The sequence below is a fragment of the Motacilla alba genome, chromosome 2, assembly GCF_015832195.1.
Source record: "Motacilla alba alba isolate MOTALB_02 chromosome 2, Motacilla_alba_V1.0_pri, whole genome shotgun sequence".
NCBI lineage: Eukaryota > Metazoa > Chordata > Aves > Passeriformes > Motacillidae > Motacilla > Motacilla alba.
Window position 1 is genome coordinate 90,702,923 of NC_052017.1, and position 20,428 is coordinate 90,723,350.

Below are 20,428 nucleotides of genomic sequence, written 5' to 3' on the forward strand. Positions count from 1 at the left end.
TGAGCAAACACAGCACTACCTGGTTATCTTCTCAAGGCTAAAACAGCGTTCGCCCTGTCTGCATCACTGAGAAAAACGCTCAGACACCTGCGGTTTGGTTCAGTGGTTTATTTCCTCTAGCACACAGCCAATACAGTAACAGCTACAGTGACCATGTATACACGCACCACAAACGTACTTTAAATTAAAAAAAAAAACAACAAACAACCCCCCACGTTCTATTTAAACATCTTTTTGTTTTCTGCTCGGGGAAAACAGAACGACCCAGTTTTTCCACAGAGATTTTAACTGCACTGGTGTCTCATTTCAGGCAGCAGGAGTGCCTCTGTGAATTCTATTTCAGCCACTGAATTCACAGTCTGGGCTGTGATTTGTATCAACATAAAGGAGTTGCATTCCCACAGCCCACGTGGCATCACATTTAGGCACAAAGGATGCAGAGAAACCGCACTAGCACATGATCCCCACAGGCCAGGCAGGGGAGAACTTGGAGAACCTCCACACCTTTGCTCTGACTCCTGCTGCCCAAAGTAACATGACACCTTTTCTGTACAAATACCGGCCAAAACCATTAGAAGAATATGTTACAGAAAAAACCCAAACAAAACTGATTCCAGCATTTTTGCCTATTATGTTTACCCGCATCTAGCACAGGCACTAAAGGCAGCTGTAACAGCATAAAAATTCAGGTCTGCACCATTATTAAGGTACAGACAGATATACAAAGCACACACTTGCATTTACTATCTAGAGTAGCCAGGTACATTAAAAACTGCTGCAGAAAAATATACACATAAAAATAAAGGGCTACTTAGAGGCTCTGCCCCACCAGTTTGCCAAACCTTGAGTATTTCCAACACGAATACATTGCAACAGATGCAGATTCTACTTTGTAAGGCCAACAAAGAGAAACAACAAACCAACCATCTCTAAACAAAAAGAACTACCAACATTTCGTCATTCTGCTGATACAAAACTACAGCAAGTAGTCTGTAGCCTTCTCAGTTATCAGTTCAGACAGCTGCCTATCATGGACGTTTCTCCATCAATGATTAAACACCACTGAATGGGTGGAATATGTTTGTGTACAGGATAGAGTCATTTCTGCACTAAAGACAATTCATTTTTTTTATTCCTAAATTAGCAATGGGTTTTGATATGTGGATATTTTAATGTCAGTCAAGTACATCAAAAGCCAGCCAAGAACCCACTGGAAACACTGAAATCTGTAGATTTATCTCCATAATTTAGTCATTAATCTTAAAATCTCTTGAACAACAGTAGGCTACCTGCCCACTTCCTGTGTCATATCCAGACAAGAGAAATCCAGCTGAACTGGCAGCTATTATGGCTGTAGACTAACAGAAACCAGCAGTGAAAAATTCAAAGCAAACTGAGCTCATCCAAGTCTGAAATCCCCAGGACTACAGAGATGCCTGATTTCTGTAGCAGTCAGGACCGCCGTACAGAAGGTGGAAGCCTCACGGGCTGCAGTGGAGTTTTCCCACACCACAGGTAAACACCATGACCAAGCCCTAAAAAGCCCACTAGGACACAGGGATGCATTAGGAGAGCTGAAGGAAGTACACCTTTCTTAACCCCTGGCTTCCAAGGAGGCACAGAACAGGATCTCATCACTGTGAGCAGAAAAGTAAATATCAATCTTGCCAACCTGAGGAAAGGCTGAAGGAAGAGAAGCTTAGTCCACTAGCTGCAAAAACTCATGTAGTACCCATTTCTCAACTCCTGAAAACCCCTCAAATCTCTCAACTAATTGAATACATCTATTTCTGAGGTGATAGAATGGTTCCTGGCTTCCATTGTATGACAGACCAACAAACTGTTTTAATGTGTCATACATGTTATTATCAAGTATTTCTCTTGTTGTTCAAGCTTTTTATTCAGCTGATGATTTGAAGCAGTGGATCAGAAATATGTTCTAATTGTTTTATTTCTGGGATTTTTAAAGCTAGCTAGTAAGACAGCATAATTTTGTTATTTTTTCATCATTAAAGAACTTTGACATGTTCACCTTCCCTACTAATGCAGAATTTATTTTGCTATTGGTTTTTTCAACCTTCTTCCTTCAGTGACATTCAGCGTGGTTAAACAAATTGAGACTGTAGGCCTAAACTACATACTTAGGCATACACTTATTATCTTTAACACCTTGCTTCTCTAGATATGCTACCAAAGAAATTTTCTTATTTGGGATTTCTCAGCTTTAGTTCTTGCAAAAAATAAAGCACAGGTTTGTGTGTAATCACACTGAACTGGAAGTAGGCAGCTCTCCCACTCAGCTCATTTTCCCGAAGTAAATCAACACTTTACTTCAGAAAGCTTTTGTAGGAAATGACTGTTTATCTCAGCCTGTAGCACTCCTCCCCCTTGATATCAAACAGCCTTTAATATACCTTTGTCACTTCAGGCAGTGTAAGTGGGATACAGCACGGCTTTTAAAGTCTTTTTGATGGAATTCTTAAAGCTTTGGCAATTTAAGAGCTGGACTTTTGTTGCTGATTTGAGAAACCAGCAAAAAGCAACTCATATCAGAATGGATGAAACAAGTTAAACATTTGATGTAAACACTTAGAACATGGTTTTACATCAATTTGTTTGGAGTAGAAACCAACTGGAATAAGACACAGGAATCCACAAGCTACTGAGAGAACCAGCACGACCACAAAGGACGGAATGGACTTATCTGCCCTTCAGTATAAACCAGATGGACGCAGAAGAGATAAGTTTTTACCAATAAACACGTTCTAATCATTACATGTCTTGTTCTTGTTTTACTTTGCTCACTGTGCTTTGTATCAGCTGATTTTAATTGTGCTAAAATAAAAACCACTGTTGTTTTACTTCTTTAAACCAGCAAAACCACTCAAGTAAAAAACATCATGTATAATTACATACAGTAAATAAATTCAGTAAAAAAACAACCTACCCCCCCAAACAATACAGACAATACAAATAATATAGATTTGGCCATGTTTTACTAAGTACCACTTTCCAAGTACCATAAGCAATGCTAAATCCCAAGTAAAAAAAAAACAAAACAATTAAAAACAAACAAATAAACAAACCCCCAGCAAACCCCAAACTTTACAGTGTTCCTTTCTATCAGGCAAGAAGGGAGGGAAGTAAACAACAACAAAGCACACCAACAAAAATATCTAGTCTATATCAAATGTACCTTTCCAATAAGTCAATTCGTGTAGAAAAAAAACCCTACCACTTATAATTTAACACCAAGGTGTCTTCCTGGCAACCAGGATTACAAGTTTATGCTGAATACAATCTTATGTTCAAATACTGAGATAAGCAGCATTATCCCAAAACCCAGGAGAATCCCAGCATTCTGTAACAGGAAGTATCCCCACCGGCTACATCCATGGTCACTGGCATCATTGTGGAGCATTTCAGGTACCTAAACAAACAAGGAGGTGTTAAAATACCTTCAAAAGAAACAAGTGCTTCAAATCATTCATTCTTAAGCTGTGTTATACAAAATTCAAATAGGTGTAGGCACTTACCATATCCACGAGAGCCACGTACATGAACAAGCCAGCAGTAAGTGCAAATATCCACATGGAAACGTTGTCTGCATAATGACCAATAAGGATCCCAGTTGCCATACCAAGATAGGCCAGCATAGCTGACAGAGCATTATAAAGCACAGCTTGCTTGACAGTCATACCAGCTTTTAGAAGGACAGCAAAATCTCCTGTAAAAGGGGGGAAAAAAAAAGCCAAGACAAAGTTTTCATTCTTGGGTACGTACTGCAGTGCTGTCTTATTTACAGTTCTCTTACTTACAGGACTACTAAGCTGCTTTCATGCTGTTGTTTGCCTTATTTTTTTTCCTTCATAAAAACAGAAATCACCAAGGGACAGAAATTTCAAGGGTGCACATGAACAACACCACAGCAGCAAATACTGTAAGTTTATAACTCTAAAGTCTTTGCATTTTTGAAAGAAGCAGCTTTTTGCTGAATCACAGAACATCCTGGCTTGGAAAGGACCTACAAGGATCACCAAGTCTAACTCCTGGCCCTGCAGAGGACAGCCCCAAGATCACACCACGTCCTTGAGAGAACTGTCCAAACACTCCTTGAACACTCAGCCTTGGTGCTATGACCACTTCCCTGGGGAGCCTGTTCCAGTGCCCAAACGTCCTCTGGGTGAAAAACCTTTTCCCAATATCTAACCCGTGCCTTTCCTGACACAACGTCAGGCCATTCCCTTGGATCCTGTCACAGGACAGAAGAGATCAATGCCTGCCCCTTGTCTTCCCCTCATGCGAAAGCTGTAGAGTGCAGTGAGGTCTCTCCTCAGTCTCCTCCAGGCTGAACAGACCAAGTGACCTCAGCTGCGCCTCAAATGGCTTCCTCTCAAGGCCCTTCCCCATCTTTGTACCTCTCCTTTGGATGGTCTCTAATAGCTTCATATCCTCAAGCAGTTTGAATTTAAACCACCACTGTAAAATGCTGCAGTACCTGATATGCCCGAGTGTTCCTACAGTAAAATATTCCCACTCAATTGCATATTCAATTTATTATCCTGTAACTGCTCTTTGTACTTTTAATCTGTTTTATAAATTTAAAGTAATTTCTTTATTAATTTCTGTAAACGATCCTTAAAGTCTTATTTTTACTTGACTGAATGATAGACCACCAGCCAGAAACAGATTTTCTGTAATTCAGAAAATATTTTTTTCTAAACCAAGTAATATACGCTTAATATTTGAAACTTATAAAGAATCCATTTTATTTATCTCCAGTTAAAGTAAACAAAAGCGATTTTCAAAGCTGATTTGAGTAATTTGTTACAACAGCTTTTTCTACAAGCCATTGCAATTAAGATGAACTGGTATATTGAAAAACATTGCTCAGCATTAACAACAATGATACAATTTTATTCCCAGCTAACCTCAACTAGTCCCATTTGTTTCAATTTTCCTATGCCACTCCATGTCCTCTGGTAAAGAAGGTATTTCCTATTAAGTTTTCTGTTCTGATTAAAGAAGTATGATTTAAATTTTAAAGGATTTTTGTTATCTCTAAAACCAACAGAACAGTTGAATCTAAAATTATCAGGTTCATAAGATGAATTTACTTCCTATATCTGAACTACCATTTAGTACGTATAATTAATACAAGTTCCATGATTAGTATGAACAAGACTCAATTCCTCCCAACCCATAAAATCAGGTATGTTTTCTCCACAATAACATATTTCTGTATAATATTACTGTACAAATATATCAAACTGTTTATATAGAGAGAGTTTAATGTTTACACATACTGGTTTACAAGCTCCATTAAATGAAACTGAATGTTCTCCCCTCTGGTGAATTAAACCTTAAAAAAAGTGAAAGCAAACTCTTCTTTCTTTATTCTATACACCAAGTGTGTGACAGTGACCATGACAGCTGAGAAATAAACACCAGTTGCACATCCAAAATGATTTGACAACTGGAAAGATCAGCTTTGTCTCAAGTTCAGCTAAGCACGTCCATCCCATTCTCACCAGCTGCCCTTCAAAAGGGCCAAATACTCAACTCCTACAGTAAGACATGACAATAATCTCTCATGGGACTGCACACGAATTTAAATCACTTGAGCTTGAAAGACAAACTGTTTCCAGAAAGATTTCCAAGTAGTTTCAAGTTTGATTTAGAGCTACAGCAGTTCTTTGCAAGTCTTAATGAAAAAGCAGTAAATGTTATGCAGAAAGTACTCTGACTAATCATGACCTTCCTTTTAGCAGCACAAGCCCGAGAATATAATTAAGGAGGGATGTGAGAAAAGCAAATTCTGTCATGCATTCTCCTGCAATTCACAACTTATGTTATATACAAGGAGAATAAAAACTACAACTAAAGTAGACAGAAAAAGCTGTAACTGCAAGAGACAGTTTTAACCAGAGTAGCTGAAATATTTAGATTTTTAAACTATTAATTCAATTTAGAAATGGTTAAACAGTCTTTAAGAAAATCAGAAGTATCCTTTAATAGAGAACCTGACACAGACAAAGTTGATCAAATTTTGCTCTCCCACATGCACCTGTAAGTACATACACATGCAGCATATGGAAATGCTGGGGTCTTACCTAGCTCATGAGGTAATTCATGGCAAAATACAGCCACAGAAGTGCTTAAACCACTAGATAACCCTTCAGTAAAGGCTGCTCCTATGAAGAGACAGGGAAAAAAAAGCAAACAAAGCATTACTACATATTCAGATATCAAGTGCAGAACCACTGTTGCACATGCTTGTGTCATATTAGGGCATATATTTCACTCCAATTTTTCTTTGGGGAAGCATTTAAACTTTAACTGAACAGTGGTTTATGATCCTTAAGTCACAAAATTCTTCTTCAGAATCTTGCTGTTAAAGTAAACTACGTTTCACTGCCTTGTTTCTGAACTAAGCCAAATACATTCCAACACCACAATCCTCCTCAAAAAATGCAATAAATGGAAATACCATCAAAAATACTTTTTTTTTTTAAGACACAAAGGGAACAAAGCAACCCAAGTGCACCTGAGAGTCAGACATCCTGGGAAAGGAAAGTCAAGACAACAATAAGAGAGGCTGCAAAATCACAGTGACAGACTGACTTCTAAGCAGCTTGCTTTAAGGTAAATACCATGGCAGATTGCTTCTAAGTGGAGAAAAAAAGCCCCAAAACCACAGAAAACCCTTCAACTAGTCCAACAGTCCTCATCTTTCTTGTCTTCTCTGCTCCTCTTGTTGCTTGTTGTTTTTCTCGTTTGGCAGTAGCTCAGGAGGACACAGCACACTGCAGAGCTGCAGCACATCTCACACACACATGGCATGTCAGGTCCCCAGCTGCATGGAGAGCCTCTCCAAGGGTGCAGAGCCACATCCAGCTTCCTCTTCAGCTGCTACCAGGAGCCTGCCAGCAAACAAGATGCTGCCAACAAGCAGTTAAAGAGGCACAAAGCCATGTCACAGTGGCTGGCACACAAGAGACCCAGGAACAGCTCCCAGAGGAAGCACTACAGTGGCAGTGACTCCACTGGAGACAATCCCTTCTTTTCACTGGGGAAGAGACGTGCTGACCTAACTCTTGAGGGAGACATAGCTATCCAGGTCTTCAAGTGCAAGAAGTGACTGACGCTCCTCCCTGAAGTGGTGACAGCAGCAGCAGCACCATTGTCTGGGATGTGTGCTGTGGCATCCAGACAAGAGGATGCAGGATGTCCTTTGTGGTAACAAACGGGATCGAGAGAGTCTTCAGAAGAAGTTCTACAGAGGCAAAAGGCCAAGCCCATCAGACTTTGCCAGAGAAAAGGAAGGCAAGACCAAAGTAGCGCTGGAACAGGAAACATGAACTCTGAGACGAGTTTGAGGACAGTGAAGTCTGGCAACAGGAAGAGTCTTCTGTCACCACTGCAGCTTGCTGATCTGAAAAACATGGTCATGACCCTGGCAGCAGTGGGAGTGTAAGTGAGTCCTACCTCGCCCACCAGTTCGGTACATCAGATTAGAAGTCTGATGTCCACAAAATGGAAGGAAAGATTTTTTTTTTAGTGATAGGAGATTCCCTCCCATGCACGACAAAGACAGACCTGCTGACCTGTTGCCAAGGGAAGTCCATGGGTTGCCCAGAGCCTGTCTGAATGATGCTGTGGAGACAGCACCAAAGCTTGTCTAGCCTGTCAGGGACAGATACCAACTGCCTACAGGGACAGAATACAATTCACTTTGGGGTTTTTTTGGCTACCTCTATAAAGGGGTTCCTTGACCACAGAGAGCTCCAGTATAAAAGTACATGTGAATTGTGGTTCCATGTGTCTGTTCAGTCTCTTGGTCAATCAGAGTAACACTAGGAATAAGGTTACAAATCATGTAACCAAGGAAAGGTGGTGGATAAGCCTACCTATGAACATAGGACATCACCATTCACAGAGAGTCTTCATCTGTGGAGGTAACAGTACTGGACACACAAACCAGGACGTTCCTTAATTGTACTGGTAATGGTTTCCTACTATAGATGACACAAAAGCCAGCTAGGATTAGCATTGTAAATTGACCTGCTGCTCAAAAACGAGGAAAAACTGATGGCAAATACAGCAAAAAATGACATCTTGTGAATATGAGGTAACTGAGTTCAGGAGGCTGGAAGAGGAAGAAGCAAAATTAGGACTCTAGGCTTTAATGAAGCAGACTTTGACTTATTTAAGGAATTGCAGGGTAGGGAATGAGTCAAAAGAGATGATGTACCCAGAAGGGGTGGCCAGTTTGTAGAGCACAGAGATACACAAACAAACAAGCCTGTTTGTGCAGGAACACTTGCAGAAGATGTGCCCAGCTAAGCAGTGTGTAAACTAAGTAAACTAAGTAAAACTAGTAAACTAAGATTCAAAAAGGAAGCACACAAGCAATAGGAACAAAGACTGGCAACTTAGCAAAGAAGCTAAAAGCAGTGGAACAAAAGGGAGGAAGACCAAAGCCCAGCTTGATCTAAAACTAACAAGACTCCAGGGATAACAAGAAACAGTTCTACAAGAATGCTAGCTGAGAAACAGAGTTCATGAAAAATTCGCCTCTGTTGACAGATGAGGAAGGGAAATAAGTAGTAGACATAGAAAGAGGCAAAGCAGCAGCACAGCCTTCATCTCAGTCTTTGTCAACAAAGCCAGATCCCAGCTCCATTCCAGAAAGAAAGAGACAGCAAACCACAGAAGCAACAGTTCAGAGAAATGCAGAAAAACCTGGAAATGCTCAGGTGCATTCCAGGATGGGACTCACCTGAAGGTACTGACAGAGTTACTAGTGTGACTAAAAAGCTGCTGTTGATCATGTGTGGAAAACCATGGCTATAGAAGGCCCCACTGGAACTCTGGGGAAAGGATAACATTATTCCCATCTTTAAGAAAGGACTCAGGAGTGGTCAGTGTCATCTCAGTTCCTGAAAAGATCATGTGGAATATCCTCTTAAAATCCCTCTCCAAAAGCTGCATCCAGCTTGAGGAAATAATTGATCATACAGATGGTGAATGCAACAGAACTTTAGTAGGATTCCTGACACTATCTCCAGTAGCAGTTTTATCTGGGCAAAGAGGAAATATGGGCTTGCACACTGACTGGACTTCTGGGCCAACAGGGCCTGGTGGCTGGTAAGAAATAGAGCTCACCAGGACAAAAACTGCAACCCATTTTCTTGAGAGTCTGTCCCTAGATAGCCCTCGGGCCCTGTTACAAAAGTTTAGACTTTGTGATAAAACAGGTGGCACCAACAGCAAATTTAGGGGAAAGCAGGGAGAAAGTAAGGGCGGAGGTGACACACCAAGCACTACAGCTTTAGACAAGACCATAGCAAACTTAATTCTCATGAAGTTCAAAGAGAAAAAGTAAGAAGTAATTAAAGTACAAGCTTAAATATCAAGAATATCTCTTTTTATTTTTTCACTGCTAAATGGATGTCCTGAAATGTTAACAAATTGAAGATGAAATTAATATATCTGGCATTGTCCCCTCTCAAGACGCTGATTTATCTTAAAATATACTTTTAAGACATGACTCCTCTCAAAAGCTGAAAAAAAAAATTTATGCAAGACTAGTATAAAAATAGTGTTCCACATTTTACTTATTTAGTTGTAATTACACATAAAAGTTCAAATCACAGATGATCCTTTTGCACAAATGAGTCAGATGCAACAGTTCCACGCCTTAATAAAAAAATAAGCATTTTTAAATCTTGTTCCTACATAATTAGCACAACAGATTTGAGGAAAAAAGTAATTGATGGAACTTATGAATAACAAATCACATGAAGTAACTTAAATGAAGGGTTATGCTGGCTAAAGTTATCTTTACAGAAGAATTCATATCTTCTTTAAAATACAGATTAACTACTACACAAGCAGCATTGGCATTTTCACAACACCATCAAATGGATGTTTTCCCATAATACTTTTAAGCACAGACAGAACTGAAAGAAACCCATATTTCCATTAGCCTGAACAAGCTACACAGCAGGACTTCTGAAAGCTATCGCTCTCACTTGTTCAATAAGCCTTTATTAACCTTTCTCATACTTTTCCCTTCATAACTATAAAGTCATAGCTCCTTCCCAAATCTCCCTAATGCCAAGAGGTAATTGATTCTGTGTCATTTGTATGCAAATCTTCTTTCTACCATATTTTTCACTACTGATCTGCTCAAAAATTTACATTTCATGCTTCAACTTTCATCAAAAATGAGATTCAATCAGAAAGTCTCTTTTCACATTAGACTTTGAATTGACTGAATCTGAACAACTGCAAATATTGCTGTGAGAAAATAGTTATTATTGGGTTTCCTCTTCAAACAAGAACGAATTTTTTCCTACAATAAAATTTACTGAGAGACTGATGCTGCTGAACTGCCTCCAGTATGCTGAACAGTCTGGAAATGAATCCAATACCTGAAAAGATTAGTCTTAAATACAATAGTCAAGATCAGGAAAGATTAGCGTAAGTACTGAAGATTATTGATTTGACTTCACTTTCTGTGACTTACTTCAACCTTTTAAATTCAATATACCTGTAATCCAGTTCTTCTAGGAAAAACATGAGAGTTCCCTGACCTCCCAGAGAGAAGTCCAAAACAAAATACTCAATCTGCTATTTTTGTGATAAAGAAATATTTTCACTGAAGCATTATCAAGAAAGACTGAGCAACTACACGCATTAAGAGAAAAATAGGGGCATGAACTAAGCAGAAACAAAAAGAGAAATGTTTTGTTTACAAGTAAAATAACTGTTTATACCTGATCAATTTTTTTAAAAATGGACTATTATGCTCAACTTTAGGAACAAGGTTTTGATTATAGTATGACCACTGTTTCAGAAAACAAAATTTTCAGGCTAAAACACATTGAAAGAAGGGCTTCATTCCCCATCCATCAGTGCTCTGGAGGAACACTGACGTGTAACCAGGGCCCAGTACAGGCAGGCAGGCAGACGTGCCAAGTGTAGAACCTGACCCCGCTGCATCACAAGAGAAGATGAAAAACAAGTAAATCAGGCAATGGTACCAGTGGCCTGATGGAAGTGAAAAACACACAGTTACTTTGTTGAAAAATACAAGCTTGTCCTAAAAACAACTAAAATTTTAAAAAATTGCTGAGCTCTTGCAGGCACAAACTCAAACTTAAATATTCTTTATAAGCCTAGCTTTAGTTTTGAAACATGTTAGCTTTAACTCTCCAAAAGCAGGAAATGAAGCTCAATTTATAGATTTTTCTAAAGAAACACAGCTGCAAACACATAATTTCTGTTTCATGTATCACTTACCTCCAGGTTGTTAAGCTGGAGATTTTTCTTACTTACTAAGATGATGCTCTCAGAAAAAAAGTTTAGACTTTGAAGATCCTCTGCTAATTAGCTATTAGCTACATCCCCAATAGAGGTAAGAGACAGCTAGAAGACTTCACTGCCTTCACACCCAGGGCTGCAGCACCCGAGTTAGCACTTACCAATTGCCAGTCCATCACTGAAATTGTGCAGTCCATCTCCCATGATCACCATCCAGGCCAGAGTTGCTATCCCTGCGTCCTTCAGCTCTTCGCGCGAGTAGCGCTGACTGTGACTGTGGGGATGGTGGTTCTGGTGATGATGGTGGTGCAGAATGTGATGGTAGTCATGGTGATGGTGACTAAGATGATCTGTCTGTCCTAGGGTATCGTGCAAGTGAGAATGGCATTTGTTTCTACAGCCCCTGGACACATATTCGTTGTCAACCTCCTCTTGATGAGAGTGAGCTATCATCACTTCTTCTTCCTCTTGTACAGTTGGCTGCTGAGAAATGAAGGTTGATGGATCTTGAGAGTCTGTCCCTAGATAGCCCTCGGGCCCTGTTACAAAAACCCAGAGTACAATGTTACACATTTTTAAAATCACCTGAGAAGCAAAGATGCAATAAACATTTTGGCTTTGTGAAGCAGTGAAGAAGTTTAGAAGTTAAGACTGATAATCCAATTTCTTGAACCAGAAGATTTTTTGAAAATGTTTCCACAACTTATTCAGATTTTAGAGATAATTCCCAATAGCTCAAAATAAGGAAAACTTTTCGTTTCTGTCCCCTACTGCTGAAGCAGCCCTTACATTTGGGACACAAATGCTTCCTAAAAGGCAAAAAAAATCTTTTCATTTAAGACTCACTGCAATTTAAACAACAGCAAAAGGCCCCAAGTCCCAGTCTCACAGCATGAAGACTGTTATTGCAATTGCTTCAGAAAAACCAAGTATGTGAAAAGCATGTGCCATTTAGTAATCTCAGGGCTGAAGAAAAAGGATGCAGAAGATGATTATGTTATAGATAATTTTGGAAACTCCTATATTTCAAAACAAATACAGGCACTTGAGTTTAACACCTGGAAAATAAACACTGAAAAACAAAGTTATCAATATAGATCATGAAATACCCTCATATAAACATTGCCTGCACACCACAGTTGGTTCTTTTAACTAACTGCTGAAACTTGAAAATTCTTCCTCTGCAATTAAATGAATAAATATAATTTTTTCTTCTACATTACAGACAAGTATTTCATTAGTTATAAAATCACTCTGAAAAACAGAACATCTCTTTTATCAACAGCTAACAAGTAACTAGTGTGGTGTGTTTTGGCTTAAAGCATGACCTTGGGGATACATGGTCATTTGCACTCTGAATGTTAAACTTCAAGTATTGTCTACAATTTTGTAATACTACCCTTATAAATAAATTATCAAACTATCAAAACCCAGAAATCTAAATAACGAGTCATGCATATAACATCTAGCAGTCTAAAGAGAAGTGTAGAAACTGCAGCTGTATTGCAACTTTCACAGAAAGACTTCAACTTCTGCTGCTAAATCCAGAATTAAAAGGCCTAAAGTTCTAAAACTGCGAATTCACTACTTCTAACCTACTGATCCTCTTCAAAGGACAGCAGCAAATAGACCTAGTGCTCCACATATCAGCAGACAAACAGGTTTTGCTTTGAAAATAATTCAAATAGGCAGTGATCCAACCTACAGTGAGAAACAGATCTATGAGCTGCCATCAATCAGGTGTTTTTTTAAACAGTGCTGCCACCAAGCAACAACTGCGTGATATTAATGAGACTTACGATCATCCACATCCAACTTTTCTTCATTTGCTGAGAACTTCTTACTTTCTCCATCATCTTCATTTTTTTTCTTATTCCAAAAGAAAATACTGCAGTTATGAATATTTTACTTATTTTTCAGGATATACATGAGCAACATTATATTCACAACATTTATGCAGCCTGCACAGAAAGAGGACAACATGGAAGCCACATAAAGAGTGTAGAAGAGGAATATTAGAAGCCTGCTAAAGTAAGATGACAAAGGTTCCTCAGGCTCCATAGGAGGGGAGAAAAATCAAAACAAAACAGACCACAAACAAACAAACCAACCCACACGCACAAATGCCCTACATTTTTCTCAAGAAATAAGCAGAAGGGTTTCATCTGAGAAGTGAAATGCATTCATTGGTGACTAATTTATTCCACTCATTCTTTTTTATCACAATGTCAATATAATGTTTTTTAATAATACACAGAAGAAAAACCAAGAGAAATCTCTCCTTCTGGCCAACTGAAGTCTGTATCACAACAATTAATGATCAGTGACTCAATATCTAGGAAGGCTTAATTAGTCTAACAGGAAATCCATTCCTTGTGGCTGGGAGGAAACAAAATTCTTGCTTTGCTTGAAACTCTTAATTTCTTCTTTCCTGTCAAACAAATTTAACTAGAGATAGGGAAATCTCTCAGTTAGTTTAGCTTCAGCATAAACCACACCAACACAACCTCCCATGATCAAAGAGTTTACATGGCATCTTCCCCAGAACTACTGCCTTAATGACCAATTTAATGAGAAAACTAAACAGAGATTATCAGTCTTTGAGGTAGCCTAGCAATTAGCTATTTTTAAACTAAGTAATTAGTATTTACTAACTTTCTTCAAGCAAGGCTTAGGATTGGTTGGAACCAGATGACCTTTAAAGTTACCTTCTAACTCAAACCACTCCATGATTCTACTGTATCACCAACTTCTGCTTAATTTTTCTTACTGAGTCAATTTTGATATAATTCTTTAAAGACCTGTGTAGCCAAGAATAAAGAACTGCTACGAGTTACCAACACTAATGACCTGCCAAAATTCAGTTATTTACCTTGCACATAAAAACCAGCATAACAATCTGAGAGCTGCATTTTTGAGGGGACAGAAGGGAAGGCACCAAGGGGCTTGACAGACTGTGTTTCCTCATGGAATGCTATTCCATAAAGTCACTTTCTAGAGCATACTTGGATGCTTATTTATGTAAGAACTTACTGCCAACCCTTACCTGTCTGTGCAAGTGCCCTCCTCAACAGCAGTACAATAACTGTACAATGCAAACTTACTGCATCCAGGATTGGAATTAAAATAACAATAAAACCAGTTCAGATAGTTATAAATGTCTCAAGATGTCAGAAGGAAGTCAGTAATGAAGTGAGCTCTTAAATCACTCTGTTAAAACTGAAGATGCAACTGGACATTTTCTTATTAAACAACTCACTGCAATGTCAAACCCTGTACTATATTGTGTGGTCATGGAAATAGCAAAGACCCCTTAATAAAAAGTTTAGAAGTGTATGTGTCCCTAATAAAATTGACATTCTAACACTAACCCGGTCAGCCATTGCTATTAAATTGAAAGATATATGATATTCATGGGATGTTTTTTAATAAGCGTTTTCAGTAATGAGCATGTAATACAAGAGAGCTTCAGAGTAATAGTCTCCCTACCTTTTTCTTCTTGTCTTTAAATTGTTTTATTAAAGTGATCAAATGCTCCACTAGAAACATGAAGTACAGGCCTCCAAGTGCTGTAAGTCCTTTCCATGTAGAATCCAGGTAAGCATTCTCCTCTGTACTTTGAAAAACAAGATGTTTGTACATAGAGCCTTTTTGGTCAAGCAGAGGCTTTTCGTGGTGATGGTGATGGTTTCCATGAGACTAAGGGGAGAACAAAAGGGGGAAAGTCATTATATTCAAAAGAACTGTAATGTAAGAAACATAAAAAGTATTCTTCACATCATTTTCCTCATGTCTGGAGTCCAGACTTGACAATTTTCACAGGGCAAATGCTCTGCTTACAGACTCAAACAATTAAGAAGGAATCCGTTCATTGGAAATTTGTTGATAGGAAGAAACACTGCAAGGACTGAGCACAGGCCTGGCATTGGCCCACACACTGAAGCTGCATGGACACTGCTTAATCCAAGTTGTTCAGCTGCCCTCACACAAACTCCTGACACCATCAAGGAATCCACATTTTAAGCAGTGTCACAGCCAGCACACCAGTTAGTTTCCCATCTAAGAAAACTCACAGATGTAAAACAATTTTTTTTTTTACAAGGAAGTTGGCTTACACAGCAAATGCAAAATTAACTGAAAGGAAAAGAACCACCTGGTGGATTACAGGCAGGACTGGGAAACCACAGAATCTGCAGTCACTTTTATCACTTTTATCTGAAAGCTGAAACAAGCTACTTTTGAGGGGGGAGGATGTCTGTTTAAGAACCTCAAGAAAGATAAAAATTTAGCAATCATATTCCCATTTCATTGTCCCTATTACATAACAGCAATTCCAAAATCTATCAAGTAGTATTTTCCCCAGCACTTCAGAAATGATGGATGCTGGTAAAAAAAAAAAGAAAAATCACAATGGGAAAGCCATCAACATAAGTGGCTTGTAACAAAAAACAGTTCATTATTCATTTCACATTTAAAGTGTTCAGTGAGCAATTTCCACTACCTCTAAAGTCTATTAAACTGGGGGGGAAAAAAACAGGGCAGCACTGCAATAAGCCAACAAGAAAATTTATGCAACATTCTTGTATTCAAGGAACAATAAAGGGACGTGGCAGCACATATGACTAAGAACAGGAAACAGAGAGTGGGATAATGCCATGAAGCTCTTGAACTTTAAAGTCTGTGAAAACTTTAAAGGCTGTGAAATGAATAATACAGATATTCCAAGTAGAAAACCTTTCTATCACAAATCCTGCATAATAGGGTTGAGAAATGACTCATCAAATGGGTACGAACTAATAGGGCACTAATACATACTGCTGTCAAGTTCTCTGCTTTGACATAATGAATGAAACAGTAATTAATACTTACATGTGGAAGGAGGTGTAAGAAGGCATCTCCACTCAAGGTCCCCACAGCCAATGCCACAAGAAAACTCAGAAGAAATTTGAAAAATACTCGATTCATCAGTGGTACCAATATAACACCCAGCAAGGAAAGAAAGCTGATGACGGAGATGGATATAAAGCCACCAATCCAAGCTGGCAAAAAAAAAAAAAAAAAAAGGCAACAACAATAAGTAACAGCTGATTACATGATTTTGTTTGCTTAACATTTCTGTTATCAAACACACCTGATCATTCAATTAATCAGATGTTAACAAAAGGTATGCCACAAAGATTTCTCTCTAATCTTGGTGAAGTGCCAACAGAAAACCACACTTCTCACAACTGTAGGTTGTAAGAAGGAAAGAAATAGGTTTCTTTGATTTATAACCAACATAAACATTTTTCCATTAAGCTTTGATGTTACAAAAAAAAAAACAAACAAAAATGCAGCCTACCTATTTGCAGAGAAAAACTTTTTGGAGGAGTTTCAGCTTTTTCACTAGTAGCATGGACTATGCAGTACTTGCCATCGATCTGGTTAATAAGAGCTGGACAGAGATAACTAAATTCTGTAGCAGTCAACAATACTTGAGTGCCTATTCCATGCGACTGCATCAGTTTGGATGCATTGGAGCACTGTGGAAAGAGACAAGTTAAAGATTAACCAGAAGCAAAATACCACTATCCATCTTAAAAGGACTGTGCATCCCACCTTAATTGAAATGCAGTGGCACCACATGAAAACAGCTATATCAACACAACTCAAAAACTGGTAATAAACCCATTTAGTAAAAAATGTACTTCCACCCAAACCCTGCCCCAGAAAGCTGGTTTGGGAGTCTGGGTAGATGACATGTAATTATTACTCATTCTCAGCACAAATGGGTCAGATGCTTTGATGTACAAACAGAAAAAGCCTAACACTTTTCAGTCAGTTTTAAAGGCCACATAAGGAAGCATTAACAAGGTCAAACAGCTTTTTTATAGCAGTGACTGCTGTGGAACGTCTTGTGCAGAGCATGTTGTACATACACTCCCTCGAGCTTCCCACTGTACAACCTACACACAGTCTCGGTGGGTTTAAAGAACAGCAGTACTTCTGCTTCGACAGTGCAGAACACAGCAACAACTTGTGAATTCAGCACCCACCATCACATGCCACACAACACCCACTCAGAGTTACCTGGTATGGCTGCAAACATTAAGATCCTACTGCTTTTCAAAGCCTTTAATGGAAAAGGATCTAACTGTTTAATAAAAATGTTTTATTTCATCGTGTAGTTCTACAACACAACTATACTCTTCACCAGTGCTAATTTTATACTATTTTAAAGTAACACAATCTTTTGCCACAATCTTTTTCAGAGCTGTTTACGTACAGCTGTTAGATGGGGAGGGAAGGTGTTAGAGGAGGATGGTTCTACACTATTACACTGTGAGATAGCTTTGATAAGAATCAGTACCTTAACTGGATTTTTTTACTTTCACTCCATTAACGGGAAAACAAGACAGACTCCTGAGCTAAGGCAGAACTGCAAACTTGAAAGTGTAGATGTTTTTCAGTTTTAGGAACAGTTAAATATATAAATCATAAATGCATTAAACCAAGTGTACATTTATACTTGATTTTCCTCTGAGCTTGTGAACACAACACCATATTCCCTCAAAATGTCAAGTTCCAAGGAAATTCATTTGCATGTGTTTGGCTATGGGTATTGCTACACCACAAAACGTACACCCAGGTAAACAACAAGCACCTGAAAAATAAGCCATGACAACATTCCTGGTGGATCTGGATTCCTGAGAACACAACAGAACCGGCCTCACCTCTTGAGTGCTTTGTTTTTTCAGTTTAGAATAGAGGTAGCTCCCTCTCTCCAACTCCTTCGGAGAAGCACGAGATTCGTTTGCCTTTGTGGCACCCAGCCAGGTGGCGTTGCGGCCCCCTGTGACATTAGCAGCACCAGCACCCACACGAACAGCTGTCTTGGCCTCTCCAGGCTGCACGTTCTGGAGCTCAGCGTGGCCGCCTGTGGCAGCGGTGACGACAGACGCCGTGATCCCGTGGACCGCGTTCTTGCTGCGCACAAAGCCCTGCTGCCGTTCCGCACCCTCGCCTTTGTGAGGCTCCTTCGCGTGGCTGCTCCTGTGGTCTTTGCTAGCATCAGACTCGTGGTTCGGACAAGCAGTCTTCTCAGAGCCTTTACTCAATGAAACATGATTATGGTGAGAGCGATGGTCGTGGTCGTGATGGTCATGATTGTGGTCATGATTGTGGTCGTGATCATGGTCATGATCGTGGTCATGATCATGGCTTATTTTAATCCTTTTCATTTTATCTATTCCTATGTTCTGTAGCAGTTTTCTAAACCCATCAATTGACAGAGAGTTGTTTTCTCCATAACGATTAAAAAGTTCTTGAAGGTGCAACTTCTGTATCAGTCCTGCCAAGTCAGTATTAACACCCATTGTCTTTTCTGGAAAAGCTCTCTCTGATGTATGCACAACAGTAGCTGTCTCCACTCCATGGTGATAACTTTCACAGAGCAGTATGGAAAACGATACAAGGAAAATAACTGATACCGTACTCTCCATTGCAGTTCTTTCCAGCAGTGAAAATAATCTAGAAGAAGAGGAAAATTTAAATTGCTTGCACAAAACCAATCACATTATCCTCTGTAACACACAATCATAATTTGATTAAACAAAAAAAAACCACCACAACAAACGAAACCAAATCATGCTCGAAGTACCAATGCAGCAAGAGACATTTAAATTTCTTACACATTCAGCACTTCTCCCAGATGTGTTGCCTCGGGCAACAGAAGAAGCTGAATACCACAGTGAGGTCACTGGCCATGAACACCTCCCCAGGTGCCAGCTTGCCTTTGTTTAGCTCTGCCTGAGTCACTGCTAACATGAGAGCCCTCAAGGGTGCACCACCTAAGTTCTAGGCTAGGGCTTTCTCCTGCTTAAAAGAAGCCCTGCAATTTCTGTCTGCGCAATGGATAAGTCATATAAATTACACGTTCCTGCTTAAAAACTGAAATTCCCAACCCTTCATCACTGGATTTCCCAGAGGTTTTGGCAAACCAGTAGAGAGAGTGTTTCCAACACTCTACAAAAATGTGGCTTTTTATGCTGTCACGTTCTGCCTTTGTTTTAGCATTGGCGTCGCACGGCTCCTTTCACTAGGCAGGCAGGCCCTTGCCGGGGACCAGATGCCCACAAGTGTGAGAGTTTGTGTGTTTCATTCCACAAATACTCCAGCAGGGCTGCGAATTAATTGCTATGGTGTGCAGGGCTATGCTGCCTCAGCCCTTTTCCAGGGCGATGAGGAGAACCTCTGTTTCCAAAAATATTAGTCAGCCTGGAAAACCCCATACCACCGCTGGAAAGAGATGAGGGGACCTCGCCATCGTCCATAAGTAATTGAAAGAGGAGTGCCAAGAGGATGGATCCCGGCTCTTCCCCGTGGTGCCCAGCAACGGGACAAGAGGCAACGCGCAGAAACTGATGCACGGGGAGAGGCCCCGGAATATGAGGGAGAACTTTACTGTGCGGGTGACCGAGCACTGGAACAGTCCAGAGAGGGTGTGCGGAGCCTCTCTCACTGGAGATATTCAAGAACCGTCTGGACGCAATCCTGCGCCACGTGCTTTGGGATGACCCTCCCGGAACAGCGCGGCTGGACCAGACGCCCCACCGTGGTCCCTCCCAACCTGTCCCACCCGGCGGCTCCGTGACCCGCAGGAGCCGCTCAGCGCCCACGGCCCCGCTGCGACCCCGGCCCGGCCGCCCGCGCTGCCCTGAGCCCGGGCGCGGCACACACGGCACCACCAGAGGCCGCCGCAGGAAGAGGGGTGAGGAGGGGGAGGAAAAGAAGCCCGAGGTTACCTCTCCCGCCGCCGGGCCGGGCTGAGCCGCACCACCGCCGCTGCCCGCCCGCGCCGCGCCGCTTCCCTTCCCTTTCCTGTTCCGGGTACGGCGGCTCCGGGGAGGCGGGGCCGCCTCACGTGGGGCCCGAGCGGCCGCGGCCTCGACGGAGCCCGGAGCGCCCCCGGAGCCTGCCGGGGGGTCCCCGCCGCTCCTGTCCGCGGCCAGGGCCCGGGCAAAGGCAGCAGCGAGGAGGAGGTGGCCCGGGAGGAAGGCTGGACACCGAGAGGCTCCCTGTTTCAGAAAACACTGACGTTTGGATTTAGGGTTTGCGC

The 20,428-nt window shown here is 40.6% G+C and overlaps 1 protein-coding gene across 1 annotated transcript; it reads right to left on the reverse strand.

Moving 5' to 3' along the window:
- Positions 1-93: 93 nt before the first annotated feature.
- Positions 94-20,182, reverse strand: SLC39A6 (solute carrier family 39 member 6). The gene is made up of 10 exons (XM_038123366.1): positions 20,115-20,182; positions 18,045-18,840; positions 16,673-16,853; positions 16,201-16,370; positions 14,821-15,030; positions 13,131-13,200; positions 11,493-11,870; positions 6,114-6,194; positions 3,537-3,727; positions 94-3,430 (listed from the first exon to the last, which is right to left on the reverse strand). Exons 2-10 carry the CDS (start codon positions 18,810-18,812, stop codon positions 3,278-3,280), a joined length of 2,202 nt encoding a protein of 733 aa, XP_037979294.1. The 5' UTR covers positions 18,813-18,840; positions 20,115-20,182; the 3' UTR covers positions 94-3,277.
- Positions 20,183-20,428: the final 246 nt, after the last annotated feature.